We start from the raw sequence: 20,238 nt of genomic DNA on the forward strand, positions 1-20,238 counted from the left end.
AACTCTATCGGTGGAGTGGAATGTTCCACCCCACCCCTGCAAAGCACAACCACAACCTATGGAAGACGAATATGTACTATGGATGCAAGAATCAAGGACCTTAGAGTTAAGGGCATCTTAAAACTGGTACCAAGTGAACACAACAAGTGAACACAACCAGTACTACAAGTGCAGCAAGAGGCCCATCAGCCTTGGTGCTTCTTTTGGTCAGACCTTTCTGGACTGTTCAAGGTGGCAGCGGCCCATCTGCCCAGGTGGAGACCAGGGCTGTCCTAGCTTGGGGGTGTCGCCCCTGAGAGAAGGCGTATGCTGCACTTACCTTCCCACACTGCCGGCACTTCCCTTCCTGGCGTCTGCGGTGCACCCAGTGATGCCGGACAAAAATCGGCTGCAAGAAAGAAAACAAATGTGGTTGTGGTCAGTGGAGAGACAAAGGAGAGATGCAAGTGGAGCAGGGAGTGGGAAGCAGAATAGAGGCTGAGAAGGGCAGTAGTGGATACTTCTACCCCCAGACTGGTGGAAACAATGCACTCCCACCACCACCCTGTCTCTCCCCCCAACCCAAGAACCTGCTCTCCCTAATCCCAAGGTTAAAGTGAGTACATATCCCTTTGGTCAGCCTGAGTGTGCACCAGCTCTGTTTGCTCTGCTGTACAGAGAACTGGTGTATCAGTCGAGCTGTCCTGGCGTGGGTCTGCCCCGAAGAATGCTCAGATGTTGTCCTTAAAGAGATCACAACTCCACAACCACACCACCACAGTGTAAGGATCAAGTCTCCTCCGATGGTGCCAAAGTTGATGGTCAGGACTCTGACGCAGCGGCTGGAAAAAGACAGGTGATAAGCAAAGCTCATCCAGGAGGCTCAGGGTGATCTACAAAGTCTCCTGCGTTGCACTGACTGGAGGCGGGTTTAGGGCGTAACTCTGAAAGAAGACAGGAGGGGCGGCCTTGTGTTGTGGACTGTAGGCAGGGGACAGTGACAGGGAACACGTCAACACCGGAGAAGTGAAATATGTACAACTCAGAGGACTCGTTCATGCCTTTTTATCTATTACAGGGAGCGTTCAATAATTGTTCACTGTTGGGTGATGAAACAAACAGCATCAGCCTCTCTACTTGAGGCACTAACGCTTGCTTCGAGACCTGCTGAAGGAAGGGAGATCTGCTGTGGGCTAGTAACCCTGGTGCACCTTCAGCCTCCAGGTAACAGCAATCCTCTTGCAGGAGTCTCTGCAACAGGGCCGGGCATCATGGGTGCTGGATAGGCAGACAACAGCATGATGGCCTTGTGAGGTTCACACTCAAGACACAGCAGAACACTTTCTTCTATTTTCAACAGTCTCCACCTTTTAGCAACAAGAGGACAGGCGGAGCAGAGGTAGCTTGTTGCTTCTTGGGGTGCAGCGAGAACACGGCAAATCAGCCGCCATGATTCAATTCTTACAGTGACCACAGAGATGGAGGAGTAGGGAGCCTGGGCTATGCCTGGATACCCTCATGGGGGATTAGCCGCGCTCTACCAATCTCGATTGATTGATGCCTCGATCTGCGTAGGTTCTGCAACCCTTTCAGATACCATACTGTGTGCGGCAGCATAAGGTCCACTTGGTGGAATCCTACTTCAGGTACTCTGAACCCCGCTCCCACTGTCTAGCCATCCAACATCACTCACAAGGATTGATGGACGTTAACTCACAAGGACTTAGGCACATTAGCAGACATCTCATACCACTGACCCCACCCTTCCCTCTTACCTCACGTAGGTTCCGAGATCCAGATTCCCTGAATGACGGCTTGCATCGAAAGTTTATCTGTGGGGCCAGAGGAAAAAAAAATGCTCAGAAATTTAAAAATGTTGCATCTATGTACTCAATATTTGATTACTCTACATCTGAAGGGAAAGAAAGTCCAAAAGAACAGCAGTCAGTTTCACAAGGACAGTCACTCGTCTAGGTCGACGCATGAATGAAAGCAAGAAGGCAACCTGTTTGCTGCTACTGCATCTGAAACCTGGCGATGAAGCAACCCGGATATGCTGACAGGGCTCAGCATTCATTTGAGATGGAAATAGTTTTACTCTTGAAAATGTATTGATGACCTCTTGCAGGATTTCCTCAAGAAAACAGTTTGTAACTTCTCCTAACACAGGCTAATAAAACTTTTCTCCAGATTGGGTCGAAACATGTCAACAAATCTTGAAAGATTTCAAGTAAAAACCAGTAACCCAAGTTGCAGAGAATAAACGTAGTATTTATATTATTTAAGCAGTGCTCCAAGTGTCTAAATAAAGTAGATTTTTTTCACCTCATTTGAATAGTCTTTTGTTGATTTTGGAAAGCTATTGGACAGATACATCGACAAGGGATCTTAGTAGATTTCAACAGTATACATGGCATTCTGTTTGTCAGGTGCGACTCCAGAGAGAAAGTATAAGAAAATGTCTTACTTCTGGAGAACAATCCCAGGGGTCTGGCACAAACATAGATATCTCCATCCATTATAAGCTGTACAGTGCTTCGGATTTTTGGAACCTTGGGTTTTATGCATATAGCCCTTTTTTGCACTCAAAACCCAGAGATTAGCAAAATTACATAGTTTGAGAATGCAAAAGGCCTTTTCTTTATATACAACAGGCTTTTTTTTACAAGCCAGAAATTTGTTTCCAGCTCCTAAAAGGACTTTTGTGATCCTGTATGAATCACATATATGAGGGGTCATGAAAAGGACATCCCCCTTCTATTTCCAATTTGGGAGGGAATCCCCCTAGGGAATAGTGTTGGTAGTCTTTTAGATGGAAAAAGGTAGAAGCAGTGGCCCAAGGGACCACTTCATGCTCTCCCTAAAGTTTTCCCAAACTGATTCTTTTTTTAAAGCAGTTCTGGTTCCTTCAAGGTTTTCCCTTCAGGCCACCATTGCTTATATTGCAGACAATCACAGAAGCTGCAAATTGTGACCTATCTAACGAATATCAATTAGGTTGGTCATTCTGGAACCCCCGCAATTCTGTATTTTGTGAACTATTGGGTACATAGGTCAGATTTACAATGAACCACCATTTCCAAAACGTTGGTGAACAATTTGCGATGAATTTTTACAAATGGTTTAATGGTACATGAGGTCCCTTTATTTGATCCCCTGTTGATGGCCCTCTGCAGGTCAGATAACGGAGCCGGTGTTTATCAACACAAGATGTGAGGGAGCACAGTGCTCACTCCAGACACTGTTCACTCTCAGAGGCAAGTTCTAGGTTTTGTTCCATACATTCGGAGTTACTGAGGGCGATTCTTCTAGTGGTTCACTGGTCTGTCCAGGTCCTTGGCAGGAAGTCTTGGACAGTCTGGGCCTGATTTAGAGTTTGGAGGAGGGGTCACTCCGTCGCAAACGTGGCGGATATCCCATGCGCGGTATTACGATGTCCATAGGCTATAATGGAATCATAATATGGCGGACGGGAGATCCGTCATTTTGTGGCAAAGTAACCCCTCCTTCAAACTCTAAATCAGACCCTCTGTTCAGGAACAATGATCACTCATCTGATAATTTGCCTGCGTCTCTGGATCTCTGCGGCACGGAATTCAGAGTTAATGCTGGTCGAACTTCAGGGGAGCTCAGAGAGTAAAGCTTGTCCACCAGCTGTAACGAGTCTGACCCATTCTGCCTCCTCCTAGCGCCTCAATGACTTCTCCACTAAAGCTCTGTTCAAGGTGCTACATCTGGGTCATAAAGAAGGTAGAACAGGAATGTAGCCACTGGAATAGTGCTAAGAAGCCACTGAACTGGCAACTAACAGCTCACACCCTGACCTCTCAATGCCACCTAAAGTCACTTCAGGGTTCCATGTAAGGAGAAGCAAGCAGACCCCTCTCACACCTCAATGCCCCATCACCCGGTGCCATCTGCACACCCGGCCCACTAGCCCATACAACAAGAAGGTGATCCACAATCTACTCTAACACAGCAGTCAGTGCCCTGAGGAATCTCATGCAGCCAGAAGCCAAGAAGCCTCGGGAACCATCCAAGATGCCTTTATTGAGCACCCTCGGAAGATACACAGGTTACAAATACTAAAAGAAGGAAAAGAGGAGGACATTACCACATGGTTTTCTTCGCTCCCCATTTTTCGTTCTGCTCCTGATTGTCCCTCATTTGTTCACCCCCCTTTCACGGCCACACCTAAGCTAGATATGCTCAAACCTGGTTTTGAAGCTTGCTTTTATTTTACTTCATACATTTTTTGCATAAATATTGGTTTGAACATGGCAGTTGTGCTTGCCATTGGACCACATTTCTCAGCAGCATCTCATGCCATACGGAGCTTGGCCATGTCGGACAACCATCGCCGCCATGGATGCTTGGCGTTCTGGTGTGTCCATCAGCCGAGGCGTTCGAGCAGTATCGCCTTCCCAACTGCCCCGCTCTCCCTGGCTGATACAGACCAAGAAAGGAATGACAAACATCTCCACCAACATCTGCACCCAGACCCTGGTGCATGTGCGGAGGACCAACACAACATGTGCACAAGACTGTACTCACCTTCTCCAGCTGTTCAATGCACGGTGTGTGCACCACAATCTTGCAGGCCGCACACTTCCGCCGGGCAACCGACTTCTGCTGCTAGAAACAACAATTTTACAGGTGAATGACCCGAACTGAGTCCTGGAGCTTAGCCATTCAGCATTATCACGAAACAATAATTCAAAAGGTAAAATAACTGAACTGAGCGCGTGTAAATATCTGCGGGCCTGGAGCTGCTCATTCTGTGTTATCATGATATAACAATTCAACAAGTAAATAACGGATCCATGAGCCTATAAATATCTGATTTCATGGAGATGTTCATTCTGTGTTATCACGATATAATAATTCAACAAGTAAATAACGGATCCATGAGCCTATAAATATCTGATTTCATGGAGATGTTCATTCTGTGTTATCACGATATAATAATTCAACAAGTAAATAACGGATCCATGAGCCTATAAATATCTGATTTCATGGAGGTGTTCATTCTGTGTTATCACAATATAATAATTCAACAAGTAAATAACGGATCCATGAGCCTATAAATATCTGATTTCATGGAGATGTTCATTCTGTGTTATCACGATATAATAATTCAACAAGTAAATAACGGATCCATGAGCCTATAAATATCTGATTTCATGGAGGTGGTCATTCTGTGTTATCACGATATAATAATTCAACAAGTAAATAACGGATCCATGAGCCTATAAATATCTGATTTCATGGAGGTGGTCATTCTGTGTTATCACGATATAATAATTCAACAAGTAAATAACGGTACGACGCAGCAGTAAATATCTGATTTCGTGGAGCAGGTCACTCCGTATATCATGATATAATAATTCAACAAAAAAAATACCGGACCTATCCGCCTGTAAATATCCGATTTCATGGGACTGGTCATTCTGTATATCGTGATATAATAATTCAATAAGTAAATAATGGACCTATGCGACTGTAAATATCTGATTTCATGGGCCTGGTCATTCTGTTATCACGTATTAATAACTCAACAAGTAAATAATGGATCCATGCAACTCTACATATCTGATTTCATGGAGCTGGTCATTCTGAGTTATCATGATATAATAACTCAACAAGTAAATAACAGATACGCGACTGTAAATATCTGCTTTCATGGAGCTGGTTGTTCTGTGCTATCATGATATAATCACTCAACAAGTAAATAATGGACCTGTGCATCTGTAAATATCTGATTTCATGGAGCTGGTCATTCTGTGTTATCATTATATAATAATTCAACAAGTACATAATGGAACGATGCGGCTAAAAATATCTGATTTCATGGAGCCGGTCACTCTGTTTATCGGGATATAATAGTTCAACAAGTAAATAATGGACATACGCGCCTGTAACTATTTGATTTCATGGAGCTGGTCATCCTATAAAATACAGAAATAATTATAGCTCAGTGGACCCCACCCCCCCAGGTCTTGGTGCCACAGCACCTGCTGCACCATTCATGGATTTATAGCTGCAACCCTGCATCAGTGCCTCACAGAGAATTTGACTGCAAAGGAAAGTGGTGTGTAGGGCTTCAACAACCCTTAGCAATGCTTAACTCGTTAGTCTGATACAACTAAAAGAATTGGCAAAATCTGTAGGTCTGGATTGTTTCAGGTCTATGTTCATTGATGTGCGTTATATCTGGGTTCAATAGAAACAAGCATTGGCAAAGCCAATAGATCTCGCTTGTACCAGAGCTATTGGCTTTGGCAGTGTGTTTGGCAGTGGCATGGAGTGTTAGAGTGGAATGGCAGAGTAGAGTGTTGCAGAGTGGATTTGTTGGAATTTCGTAAAGTGGAGTAGGAGGAGTAGAGGTCAGTGGTTCAGTGGCAGAGAGTGTCGTGCAGTGGAATAGTGTGGAGTGGGTTGGAGTGGACTGAGATAGTGGAGTGGATTGAATTGGAGTGGGTGGCTTGGAATGGAGTGATATGGCTAAGGTGGGGTAGATTGGATTGGGCAGGGTGGTGTGGATTGGACTTAGGTGAATTGGAATTGGACTGGAGTGGGTGGATTGGATTCACTGGATTGAAGTGGGGTAGATAGGACTGGAGTGGGGTGGATAGGATTGGAATGGAGTGGATGGATTGGATTGGAGTGGATTGGGTTGGGGAGGGCTGGATGGTTTGGGGTGGGGCAGGCTGGATGGATTGAGTGGGGTGGGTTTGATAGGGATAGAGTGGATGGATTGAAGTAGTGTGTGGTGGATTGGGGTGGAGTGGATTGAAATGTGTTGGGGTGTATTGGATTGGAGTGGATTGGATTGGGGTGGATTGGAGTGGAGAGTGGTGGGTGGATTGGATTGTAGAGGGTGGACTGAACTGGGGTGGGGTGGATTGGACTGGGGTGGAGTTGAGTGGGTGGACTGGATTGGAGTGGGGCAGGTTGGCTGGATTAGATTGAAGTGTGGTGGACTGAACGGGGATGGGGTGGGTTAGATTAGGGTACAGTGGGATAGATTGGAGTGGAGTGAGGTGGATTGCAGTGGGGTGGATGGAGTGGACTGGAGAGGGTGGACTAAACTGGGGTGGGGTGGATTGGACTGGGGTGAGTTGAATTGGGGTGGGGTGAATTGGACTTGGCTGGATTGTCGTGGGGTGGGGTGGACTGGAGTGGGGTGGATCGGATCGGATTGGGGTAAATCAAATTGGGGTGAATCGGACTGGGGTGGTGTGGGGAGGATTGGTTTGAGAGGGGTGGATTGGGATGGGGAGGACTGGATTGTAGTGGGGTGAATTGTAGTCGGGCAAAATGGGTTTGAGTGGGGTAACTGGGATGAGGTGTGGTGAGGTGGATTGGAGGGGGGCAGAGTGTTCTGGATTGGAGTGGGGCATTAGAGTGGGGTTGATGGGAGTGGGGCATATTGTTTTGAAGTGGGGCAGATTGCTTTGTATTGAGGTGAGGAAGATTAGAGTGGAGTAGATGGGAGTGGTGCATATTCTTTTTAAATGGAAAAGATTGTTTTAGAGTGAGGTAGATTGTTTTGGATTACTGGGGCAAATAGGAGTGATTAGGATTAGACTGGGGTGGGTTGGGGGGATTGCAGTGGGGTTGATTGGACAGGATTGGGGCGAGTGGGTTGGATTGGAGGGGGATGGATTGTTGTGGGTTGGAGTGAATTGGAGTGGGGTGAGTGGTTTGGTTTGGAGTGGGGTGAATTGGAGTGTACTGCACAATTATGTGTTAAGCATCATTTCATAAATTACTCATAATGAAGAAACAATGTTGCATTGCAATATTTCAAACAAGATTATCTTTTGAGAAGAATGCCCACAAGCAAAGATAAAATTAAGACATGAATGGAAAGTGAGAAACGATGATTTGGAAAAAAAGAAAAGAAATTTAGCTATAAGAAAGAAAAACTTTGCAATTTTGTTTGTCCTGCCGGACATGTTGTAGCCAGTCACAAGCCTTCTGTGTGCGGGCACTAAAAGTTTAAAAGAAAAAAATAGTACCTCAATCACGCCTGAAGCAGTGGACAGGCACTGATTAAGTTGAATCAATCAATGCTTAGTCCCTGCTCCACACGGAGGAACAAAAATGATGTTTGCCCTGATGTGACAAGGCTGTAAAGAAGAGAGCCACATAAGCCAACAAATGTTGAGCGTCAGGCGGGCTCCACGCCCTTTACTGAACACATCAGAGTCTCACAAGCGAGACGCATGTCCTAGCACATGCACTCGCAGTCTCAACCCTAAAAGCTCCCAGAGATGCACGAAACACTAGTTGTGTGTGAAGCTAACAATTTTAGTTCATGTTTTAAGCAGAGCTTTAGTTACATAAACCTCAAAAAGGCTTTGCAGTTTTGTTTTTTGGCCACGCCCCTTTTAGAGCCCTCCCACTCAGCCCCACCTTTTTCATGCCACTTAGATCACTAGCAGGAGTGCCCCGTGAAGGTGAAACCTTACATTACACCTCTGTAAACATGCTCAGCCTCGTCTTGAGGCCTGACTTCCAAGATCTGCACCCTATGCGAATGAGAGGAGATAACTGGAGCGTATGAAATGGGGGTTCATGAGCCCCAATATACATTGGTAGTACTGGACTGTCCAATTAGGCAACATAAGCACTAGAGGTGGGCCAGCTGCGAAACCCGAGCCAAGGTCGAGCCTCACGCTGGGCTCAGGCTCAGCTCCAGGTCCCCTTCGAACCTAGAGCCCATAACGAGCCAAGCTTTAACGTGGCTTCTGCCTGCCAACCTCACTCTACCCTTGTGCACAACGTTTAAAAAAAATCACTAACATTTGAGGTAAAAAGGAGAGAAAAATAGATACCCATTTAGTGGCTGATTTGTTCAAAGTGAAACCAGAAAACCTGGGATGAATCCCGGCTTTCAGTTTAATCAAATTGTGTGATCTTAGGTAAATATTTTTTTTTTTAAATCCTCCTTTTGTTCGCTATCGCATATCCAAATACCTTCAAATATGTGACTTCTCAATATCAGCTGCGCAAGAACCTATGGTGTTTGATTTAAAAAAGCTACAATGTTGGTCTGGCTATTAGAACCTGGGCAGGTACAGGGATCACATGACCACTGTCCTGCCTCTTGGTTCACTAGTGGCATTGTCTCTTGTGATGCTAACACACCAGTCAATCCACAGAAAACATATTCTCTGCTCCTCCTTCACTGACTTCTGCAAGGCTTCTGATCAAGTCACCAGGAACTTTTTAAGGCAGAAATTGATTTCATGGAAGATTCCAGCTACTCTGCCTCGAGCCATTCAATGACTGCATTCTAACAACTGGGTGCAAATTAATCTGGGCGACAATCACCTCCCACCTCCAAAAGTGCAGACCAATAGACGGTTAAAACAAGGTAGCGTGCTCACCCCTGCTCTTTTTAACCTGTCTATTTCAGATCCAAGACCCTATCAGATCCAGCAGAATATCACTCGCCAAGTATTGGTGGTCAGAGGCTGACATCCTTACAATATGCAGATAACATGTTGCTTCTTAGCCAGACCAGTGCAGCTCCTCAGAGGCTTTCAAAAGTTTTAAACAAATTTTGTAAGGAACATCAAATGTCTGAACTTTGATAAAACAAAGATGCTACATTTGGGTAAAAAGGTGAACAACAAAGGAGCCTGGCAGTCGAGGGGAGGCACCAATCGAAAGGCAGGACAGTTACAAGAACCTGGGAGTGTGGCTGTAGAGTTCTGACGGGCTCCTCTCCCAATTGAATGCACTGAAACCTGAGAATGCCTCATTAGTGCATGCCTTCAAGGCGCTTTATCAAATGTCGTCTCACCCATGGCTTAGGACCTGATTTAGATATTGATGGAGGGGTTACTGAAATCTAAATCCCATAGGACATAATGTGATTTATATTTGGCAGGTGGCACATCGATCACCTGCCGGACTGTGACGGACTAACCCATCCGCCGAGTTCTAAATTAGGCTCTAATTCTTTTGCTGCTGGTTATTGGCAAATCTAATCTCGATGCCTACTGAAGGCCCTTCTTAAATGTTTCCCAAAGTAAAGTGTTATTTCAGCTCTCTAATAGTGCATCGCAAGTCTAGGATAGGCTGGAATTTGGGCTTTCTGACCAAGAGCAGGGCCTGAAGGCCTCGTTCAATAAGTATTCCTTTTCTCTGAGATTTGTGGATAAAGGCACATTAAAAGCGAACATCTGGAAGGAGATGCAACTGCGTGGAAACCACCACAAATGGAGGTCAGTGCTGACTTCTGCCCTTAGGGACCTTCGGACCGAGAGCTTATGGGAGCAAAATCTACAGTGTAACAGTTTAAATCATCACTGAATAAACAAGTGAAGGGACTCTCTTTCCTGGGGGACAAAGGAGGAAAACAATGTCTATCTACCTATCTATCAACGGATCTATGGGAAAGAAGACACGTCTTATCTATCTACAGGAATGAAGCCACAACTTATCTATCTACGGGAAATGAAGACACATCTTATCTATCTACGGGAAATTAAGACACATCTTATCTATCTACGGGAAATGAAGACACAACTTATCTATCTACGGGAAATGAAGACACACCTTATCTATCTACCGGGAATGAAGACACAACTTATCTATCTACAGGGAATGAAGACACATCTTATCTATCTACGGGAAAGAAGCCACACCTTATCTATCTATGGGAAAGAAGACACATCTTATCTATCTACGGGAAAGAAGACACATCTTATCTATCTACGGGAAATGAAGACACACCTAATCTATCTACGGGAAATGAAGACACATCTTATCTATCTACAGGAATGAAGACACATCTTATCTATCTACGGGAATGAAGACACATCTTATCTATCTACGGGAAAGAAGCCACACCTTATCTATTTACGGGAAAGAAGACACTTCTTATCTATCTACGGGAAATGAAGACACACCTAATCTATCTACGGGAAATGAAGACACATCATATCTATCTACGGGAAATGATGACACATCATATCTATCTACGGGAATGAAGACACATCTTATCTATCTACCCCATCTATGGGAAAGAAGACACATCTTATCTATCTATGGGAAAGAAGACACGTCTTATCTATCTACGGGAAATGAAGACACATCTTATCTATCTATGGGAAAGAAGACACATCTTATCTATCTACGGGTAATGAAGACACACCTTATCAATCTACGGGGAATTAAGACATATCTTATCTATCTATGAGAAATGAAGACACATCTTATCTATCTATGGAAATGAAGACACAACTTATCTATCTACGGGAAAGAAGACACATCTTATCTATCTACGGGAAATGAAGATACACCTAATCTATCTACGGGAAATGAAGATACACCTAATCTATCTATGGGAAATGAAGACACATCTTATCTATCTACGGGAATGAAGACACATCTTATCTATCTACGGGAATGAAGACACATCTTATCTATCTACGGGAAAGAAGCCACACCATATCTATCTATGGGAAAGAAGAAACATCTTATCTATCTACGGGAAATGAAGATACACCTAATCTATCTACGGGAAATGAAGACACATCATATCTATCTACGGGAATGAAGAAACATCTTATCTATCTACGGGAAAGAAGACACATCTTATCTATCTATGGAAAAGAAGACACATCTTATCTATCTATGGGAAATGAAGCCACATCTTATCTATCTATGGGAAAGAAGACACATCTTATCTATCTATGGGAAATGAAGCCACATCTTATCTATCTACGGGAAATGAAGCCACATCTTATCTATCTACGGGAAAGAAGACACATCTTACCTATCTATGGGAAAGAAGACACATCTTATCCATCTACGGGAAAGAAGACACATCTTATCTATCTACGGGAAAGAAGACACGTCTTATCTATCTATGGGAAATGAAAACACATCTTATCTATCTACGGGAAATGAAGACACATCTTATCTATCTATGGGAAAGAAGACACATCTTATCTATCTATGGGAAATGAAGACACACCTTATCAATCTACGGGGAATGAAGACATATCTTATCTATCTATGGAAATGAAGACACACCTTATCAATCTATGGGGAATTAAGCCACATCTTATCTATCTATGGGAAAGAAGACACATATTATCCATCTATGGGAAAGAAGACACATCTTATCTATCTATGGGAATGAAGACACATCTTATCTATCTATGGGAATGAAGACACATCTTATCTATCCATGGGAATGAAGACACATCTTATCTATCTATGGGAAATGAAGACACATCTTATCTATCTATGGGAAATGAAAACACATCTTATCTATCTACGGGAAATGAAGACACATCTTATCTATCTACGGGAAAGAAGACACATCTTATCTATCTATGGGAAATGAAGACACATCTTATCTATCTACGGGAAATGAAGATACATCTTATCTATCTACGGGAAAGAAGACACTTCTTATCTATCTACGGGAAAGAAGACACTTCTTATCTATCTATGGGAAAGAAGACACATCTTATCTATATATGGGAAATGAAGACACACCTTATCAATCTACGGGGAATGAAGACACATCTTATCTATCTATGGGAAAGAAGACACATCTGGACGGTGATGAACTTCTTGAAGCGGTTGCAGTACCAGAGCCGTTTGGCTGAAAGCTATAGATGCTACTTTAAATTAAGGCTCATGCGATTACGCGTTGGGTTGTGCTTCTTTTTACATCTACTCCCATAACCGGCGGCTTTGGGACCTCATAGCACGTGTAGGCTGTGGTTACTTCATCAAGAAACATTACTGCATCCACTGTGCATCCGTTCCAGTCTTTTATTTCAACATGGATACTGGCTCCGACCGCTACTCATTCCGTGCGGCATTAGAACTTGCCGCAAAGCAATCATTTTCTGCTTGAGGGGTGACTTTCCCACAGTGACAGTTCGCTTTATTATATGCGTGGACAATACAGACCATTTCTTATTCTTCACATTTCATTATTGAAGATGTTGTAACAAATGTGTAGTGGGGGGTAATACACATGTAAAGGTCATACATTGCACATAGGGGCATCATGTGATACAGAGCGTATGACAACCCGACCTATCCAGGGTGCGGAGGGGGTAATACACATGTAAAGGTCATACATTGCACATAGGGGCATCATGTGACACAGAGCGTATGACAACCCGACCTATCCAGGGTGCGGAGGGGGTAATACACATGTAAAGGTCATACATTGCACATAGGGGCATCATGTGATACAGAGCGTACGACAACCCGACCTATCCAGGGTGCGGAGGGGGTAATACACATGTAAAGGTCATACATTGCACATAGGGGCATCATGTGATACAGAGCGTACGACAACCCGACCTATCCAGGGTGCGGAGGGGGTAATACACATGTAAAGGTCATACATTGCACATAGGGGCATCATGTGACACAGAGCGTATGACAACCCGACCTATCCAGGGTGCGGAGGGGGTAATACACATGTAAACGTCATACATTGCACATAGGGGCATCATGTGATACAGAGCGTACGACAACCCGACCTATCCAGGGTGCGGAGGGGGTAATACACATGTAAAGGTCATACATTGCACATAGGGGCATCATGTGATACAGAGCGTACGACAACCCAACCTATCCAGGGTGCGGAGGGGGTAATACACATGTAAAGGTCATACATTGCACATAGGGGCATCATGTGATACAGAGCGTACGACAACCCGACCTATCCAGGGTGCGGAGGGGAGAGGGGGTCGAAGGAAACGGCTACCAGGTTTGAGCTCGATGTTCGAGTACTGCCCATGATGAACAACAGAGAGGGGTGGAACCGGGATGCAGGCAGGGTAAGGAAGGGGATATAAGTTGGAGGTGATTGGGAGGGAACACGCAGGCCCGGGTGGATGGGCTAGGAGAAGGGGGTCGAGGGAAGAGAGAAGCGGGCAGGGTAGAGTAGTAGAATAAGACACTTGTGGGGGACTGGAGGTCAGCAGGGGCGGAGGAACCGAGGGGGTAGGAGGCGGGCCTACGCAGGGGTCAGGGAGGAGGGCGTCGAGGCCTCAGGCAGACGAGCAAAGCTTCTTTTATCTGGCATCAACCCGCTACCAGCAGGGCAGGAGATTTAACCCAATCAGCTCTGCAGCCCTTGAACACACAAAAAAATGGCTGGGATACTCAGCGATTCAGTCACTCTGCCTACATTTTTAGGTCGAGCCCGCAAGCACTCTGGACTATCGTACTCTCTTTGGGCTTTTAACCACGCCCACTGCACGCCCATCACTCGTTCATGGGCTTGACTTTCAAAAATCCTTTGTTACCATTGGTAAATGCTTTACGTTTGTCCCTCCTTTGGATGGTTTGGTTACCACCTTGGACATCGTCCCTGTTACATGAAGAATTGCACGTTTGCCGATAAGTTTGACTGCGAGCGAACTTCTTTTTCCTTTTTCGTCTCTCCTTCGTGCTCATGGCAGCTGTGGCACTTTGAATCGGCTCGCTTATGTCAGCTGTTTTACTTTTCATTTTTGTTTTATGTGGCAAGAAAAGTCCAGTTAGGAATTTACAATGCTAATAGCTTTAACTCGAGCAAACACAAGACCCATCGCATTGCAAATGCTTGTTATAATATCTTTTAGTCTGGCTTATAGATAATGCACTAGAGTCTCTTTCTGCACTAAGCACTTTAGCAAACTAGCCATTTAAATGCTGTTTAATCTCTGAATGTGCCACCATAATAACTTTTAAAGGAAAGCTAACCTTGGCATGAAAGTACTATATAATGGCTGGTGCACAAATTATTGAGTTATCTGTACCATTGTTTTATTAATGTTTTATTTCAGTTTTATGGAAAATGCTGCTGATCAGCAGAGCTATGGTTTAGAGGATTAATCATCCTGGTAAAGGATTTTATTGACACTTGGCACTTTAGTGACGTAGGTTTTTAATTGCTGCAGTTTAGCATTAGCACTTTAGAGTCAAATGACCTTTAAATAAGTTGCTTTAAAAGGATGTCATCGATCCTTTAGCGATTCAGCATCTTATTATCAGGTCATCAAATTTGTGTGATAGGAGGTTCATCTCTGGCAGGAATGGCCTGTAAATTTTAATCTATACCATGCTCCAGCCCTTTGGGGGAAGGGATTTTGTATATTGGCAAATTAATACCTCTGTTCACTATCAAACTGTTCTCACTATCAGTCAATTGTAATGCCTATGGTTTTTATTAACTGGAATAAAATTTGACATAGGTCTGCTGGAGGCCCTGTGGCCAACATACCATGGGCATTGGGGCCACGCCACCCTCATACGGTAGGCAAACACGGACAAGTAACCCTTACTCTGACCATGCTGTCCTCATACTGTGGTCATGCAGCCCTCGTACTACAGTCACATAACAACACTTACTGTCGCCACGCCGCTCTTGTACGACACGCACATATGGACAGTTACTGTGGCCATGCATGCTTCATACCACAGGCCCCTTAATGCTCTCTGGCACCAAAAGCTGCCCCCTCCACTGTTACAGGAGACTCGGAACCTGATTTAGAGTTTGTCGGACGAGTTACTTCATCACAAACTTAAGGGATACTTCGTCCCTTGTCTTACAAGTGCCGTAGACTATAAGTGAGCTATACAAAAGTCATATGCTGCATGAAAAACAAAAAGACATCTGTGAAAAGGAAATACTCTTAGGGAATACAGCCTTATAGCCTGCTGCCGAAGGCTTTAGAGGTTCTTAAAAAAACCCGTACCCTCTCTAATGAGGGCGAGGACTTTTAACAACAGGTATAGCCCGAGGCAGAAGGGTATAAGGTTATTAGAACATTTCAATCACTGAGGGTAGAATGTTCTAAATTAAAAAGGGGAAACATGAAGACAAGCACTGGAGCTCTGGGCTTTTACCAGCCATTATAACTGTCTTCAGTGGAGCTCTGAACATATATATATATATATATATATATAAAACCTGATGTTGGTCGCCACTAGGTAGTTATAGTTAGGACTACGTTTCCATAGAAAAAGTGTTTTTTGACTAGCCTATATCTTTGGCACAGTTTGAAGAATCGTCAGAAATGTTTCCAAAAAAAGTGCCCCGGTGATTCTTGTTGCGCACTGGAAGTTTCGGGGTGATCTGTCAAGCGGGGGCCGAGACAAAGGGGGGGAGCTCAAAAAAGTTGCGTTTCCCATGTTAATTCCCATGAGACCTTTAGACATGACTACAGCCCGAACCACTGGATGGAATTACACCAAATTTGTCAGGATGCTAGCTTTCGCTACGCAGACTAGGCTTTCGCTTATTTGGTGTAAATCCGTTCAGTAGTTTTTGAGAAATTTAAGGAAATCCAAATTTGTATATCTCTGGCCACGAAGCCTTCGCGAATAATGACGAGGTCGTGCAGGGAAATGCACAGCTCTGATTGGCTGCCAAAACGTCGACCAGGAAGTGTTGGCAGCCATCTTGGGGCTCGGCTTCAGTCGAGTCCCTCAAAAACAAATGTGAAAAAAGAAAAGGGGCCAGGGTAGAGACACCCTGACCACTTAGTTCTGGTGCTGGAGTCCCAGAGGGACCCCACCAGAACAAAAAAAGGCATTTAAAAAAAAAAAAAAAAAAAACTTGCTGCAAAGTCACGGCAACATTAAAAAAAAAAAAAAAACAAGTGCGGGCTCCCACGCTTGTGTTGTTTTAAAGAACCTGGGTGGCCCAGGTCCCGGGGGGGGAAAGTACAAAATAAGGAGGGGGGTGCATGGGGCTCCTCTCCTGGGCTTTTCAGTGCCCTGGGGACCACCACCTCCCGGAGCTCTAGTTAAATCTACTGCAGAGGGGCCCCCGCAGGCCGGGGGACCACCACCTCCTTGGGGCTTGTTTATATTTCAATGCGGGGGGTGCAGCCCCCTCCCACCAAGCAGATCCGGGGACCACCACCTCCCCAGGGCAGTAAATAAAGTGAAGTGCGAGACCTCCGGGGCAAACATTAAAAAGAGCAAGATCACCTTTCAGTAAGAACCTGAAACGTTTGAAGTTTAAAAGAAATTAAAGAAGGAAAATGACCACTGACGCACCTGGAGTAGAACCCTCAACTTTCAGTGCGAGGGTCGGTGACCTTAACCTGTAGGCCACAGGTGACTTCTTACTGTGATGCTTCCTAGACTTTCAGCTCGAGGGTCGGTGACCTTAACCTGTAGGCCACAGGTGACTCCTTACTGTGAAGCTTCCTAACCTTTCAGCGCGAAGGTCGGTGACCTTAACCTGTAGGCCACAGGTGACTCCTTACTGTGATGCTTCCTAGACTTTCAGCGCAAGGGTTGGTTACCTTAACCTGTAGGCCACAGGTGACTCCTCACTGTGATGCTTCCTAGACTTTCAGCGCGAGGGTCGGTGATCTTAACCTGTAGGCCACAGGTGACTCCTTACTGTAAAGCTTCCTCGACTTTCAGCGCGTGGGTCGGCGACCTTAACCTGTAGGCCACAGGTGACTCCTCACTGTGATGCTTCCTCAACTTTCAGCGCGAGGGTCTGTGGCCTTAACCTGTAGGCCACAGGTGACTCCTCACTGTGATGCTTCCTAACCTTTCAGCGCGAGGGTCGGTGACCTTAACCTGTAGGCCACAGGTGACTCCTCACTGTGATGCTTCCTAGACTTTCAGCGCAATGGTCGGTGACCTTAACCTGTAGGTCACAGGTGACTCCTTACTGTGATGCTTCCTAGACTTTCAGCGTGAGGGTCGGTGACCTTAACCTGTAGGCCACAGGTGACTCCTTACTGTGATGCTTCCTAGACTTTCAGTGCGAGGGTCGTGACCTTAACCTGTAGGCCACAGGTGACTCCTTACTGTGATGCTTCCTCATCTTTCAGTTTGAGGGTCTGTGACCTTAACCTGTAGGCCACAGGTGACTCCTTACTGTGATGCGTCCTCGACTTTCAGCGCGGGGGTCTGTGACCTTACCCTGTAGGCCACAGGTAACTCCTTACTGTGATGCTTCCTCAACTTTCAGTGCGAGGGTCGGTGACCTTAACTTGTAGGCCACAGGTGACTCCTTACTGTGATGCTTCCTCGACTTTCAGCGCGAGGGTCAGTGGCCTTAACCTGTAGGCCACAGGTGACTCCTTACGGTGACCTTAACTTGTAGGCCACAGGTGACTCCTTACTGTGATGCTTCCTCGACTTTCAGCGCGAGGGTCAGTGGCCTTAACCTGTAGGCCACAGGTGACTCCTTACTGTGATGCTTCTAGACTTTCAGCGCAAGGGTCGGTGACCTTAACCTGTAGGCCACAGGTGACTCCTTACTGTGATGCTTCCTCGACTTTCAGGACGAGGGTCAGTGGCCTTAACCTGTAGGCCACAGGTGACTCCTTACTGTGATGCTTCCTCGACTTTCAGCGCGAGGGTCAGTGGCCTTAACCTGTAGGCCACAGGTGACTCCTTACTGTGAAGCTTCCTAACCTTTCAGCGCGAAGGTCGGTGACCTTGACCTGTAGGCCACAGGTGACTCCTTACTGTGATGCTTCCTAGATTTTCAGCGCGAGGGTCGGTGACCTTAACCTGTAGGCCACAGGTGACTCCTCACTGTGATGCTTCCTAGACTTTCAGCGCGAGGGTCGGTGACCTTAACCTGTAGGCCACAGGTGACTCCTCACTGTGATGCTTCCTAGACTTTCAGCGCGAGGGTCTGTGACCTTAACCTGTAGGCCACAGGTGACTCCTCACTGTGATGCTTCCTAACCTTTCAGCGCGAGGGTCTGTGACCTTAACCTGTAGGCCACAGGTGACTCCTCACTGTGATGCTTCCTAACCTTTCAGCGTGAGGGTCGGTGACCTTAACCTGTAGGCCACAGGTGACTCCTCACTGTGATGCTTCCTAGACTTTCAGCGCGAGGGTCGGTGACCTTAACCTGTAGGCCACAGGTGACTCCTCACTGTGATGCTTCCTTACCTTTCAGCGCGAGGGTCTGTGACCTTAACCTGTAGGCCGCAGGTGAATCCTTACTGTGATGCTTCCTACACTTTCAGTGCGAGTGTCGGTGACCTTAACCTGTAGGCCACAGGTGACTCCTTACTGTGATGCTTCCAGACATACCTGTGACAGGCAACCCACACATGTAATTGGAAAGAAATGTGAATGTTCCATCACTAGGAAGGTTTAACAGCCAAAACACCAGTAAAAAAAAAAAAAAAAAAAAAACACACTGCCAAGCCATACTAGGATTTGAACCTTCAGCCTCCTGAGTGACAGCACAAGACCGTAACCATCAGCCGAGAAGTGACTCTGTTCCACGCTGCATCAAAGCTCAGACGCCATTGCATGGAGAGACCGTTGCAATGACAATCTCAATCTCAATCTCAATATCTCTCTCTCTCTCTCTCTCTCTCTCTCAGAGAGAGAGAGAGAGAGAGAGAGTGACAAAACCGCAGGAGGAGCGTGAAGGCCCCAGCGGTCGAGACGGCTCCCTGCGTCCTGTGGGAGCCGGCACTGCTCCCACAAGCAAGGAGCTGCTTTTAATAGCTGCTCAGGAGCAATGTTTTCATCAGTTTCCCTGCACGCATCCTTAATTTGCATTCTCTAGGGTGATTTTGGGGCGCTAGAATGCTTCCAAGTGACATTTCTCAATGTGGGTGGGCGTGGCTAGTCACGACTGTTTGGGTTGAGAAAGCTGCTGCTCGAGTAGAACATCTACGAGCGGCAGAAAGAAGCAGCGCCCTCTGGCGTGGCGTGTGGTAACTTTCCTGTGGATTTTACTGTGCGGAAGAAGCTTCCGGCTGTAAAGATCAGCACGAGCAGCACAACGTGCCCAATTCCACCCGCCCGCGGAGCTCTGCGGAATCTCAGAGTTTTTGTGTAACTCTGTGGAATTCTGCAGAGTGAAACTCTGCGAGATCTATCTAGGCCTACTCTTAAGTCGAAACGCCTGCATGTTAAAAAAACATATATATTATACTTTTTTTGGAAAGCCTTTATCATAATTTTAGAAGACATTTGTTGCACGTGTTATGTACCAAATACGAAGGCAGCTCGACTAAGTTAGGGCTCTTAGAACCAAGCCAGACCCTGGCTTGGCTCTGGTTCAGATCTTTCTGGTAATGTTCTGGCTTGCCCACCCTTGTAAAGCACCAACGGCCTTTTGGATACAATCTGTATTACAAATACACATACCATTCACAGTTGGACTCAGGGGAAAGCTTTAATCTACAAACTGCTCTCCCCTGCCCTCAACATGCAGGACGCGCCTTGAACTGCAGAGAGGCCTAAACTCAGAAACCCCTAGCCATACC

The 20,238-nt window shown here is 45.6% G+C and overlaps 1 protein-coding gene across 15 annotated transcripts in view; it reads right to left on the reverse strand.

The window, feature by feature from the left end:
- DGKZ (diacylglycerol kinase zeta) overlaps positions 1-20,238 on the reverse strand; it is a 731,702-nt gene that overhangs the window by 307,308 nt on the left and 404,156 nt on the right. For 11 of the 15 annotated variants that reach the window (XM_069221725.1, XM_069221730.1, XM_069221728.1 and 8 more), the window contains 3 exons: positions 4,534-4,614; positions 1,755-1,811; positions 320-388 (listed from right to left, as the gene is read on the reverse strand). In XM_069221725.1, the coding sequence (XP_069077826.1) occupies positions 320-388; positions 1,755-1,811; positions 4,534-4,614 (207 nt within the window). The remainder of the gene's footprint in view (positions 1-319; positions 389-1,754; positions 1,812-4,533; positions 4,615-20,238) is intronic. The other 4 variants (XM_069221731.1, XM_069221726.1, XM_069221719.1 and 1 more) reach the window with 1 other exon arrangement.

The sequence above is a fragment of the Pleurodeles waltl genome, chromosome 3_1 (genome assembly GCF_031143425.1).
Source record: "Pleurodeles waltl isolate 20211129_DDA chromosome 3_1, aPleWal1.hap1.20221129, whole genome shotgun sequence".
Taxonomy (NCBI): Eukaryota; Metazoa; Chordata; class Amphibia; order Caudata; family Salamandridae; genus Pleurodeles; species Pleurodeles waltl.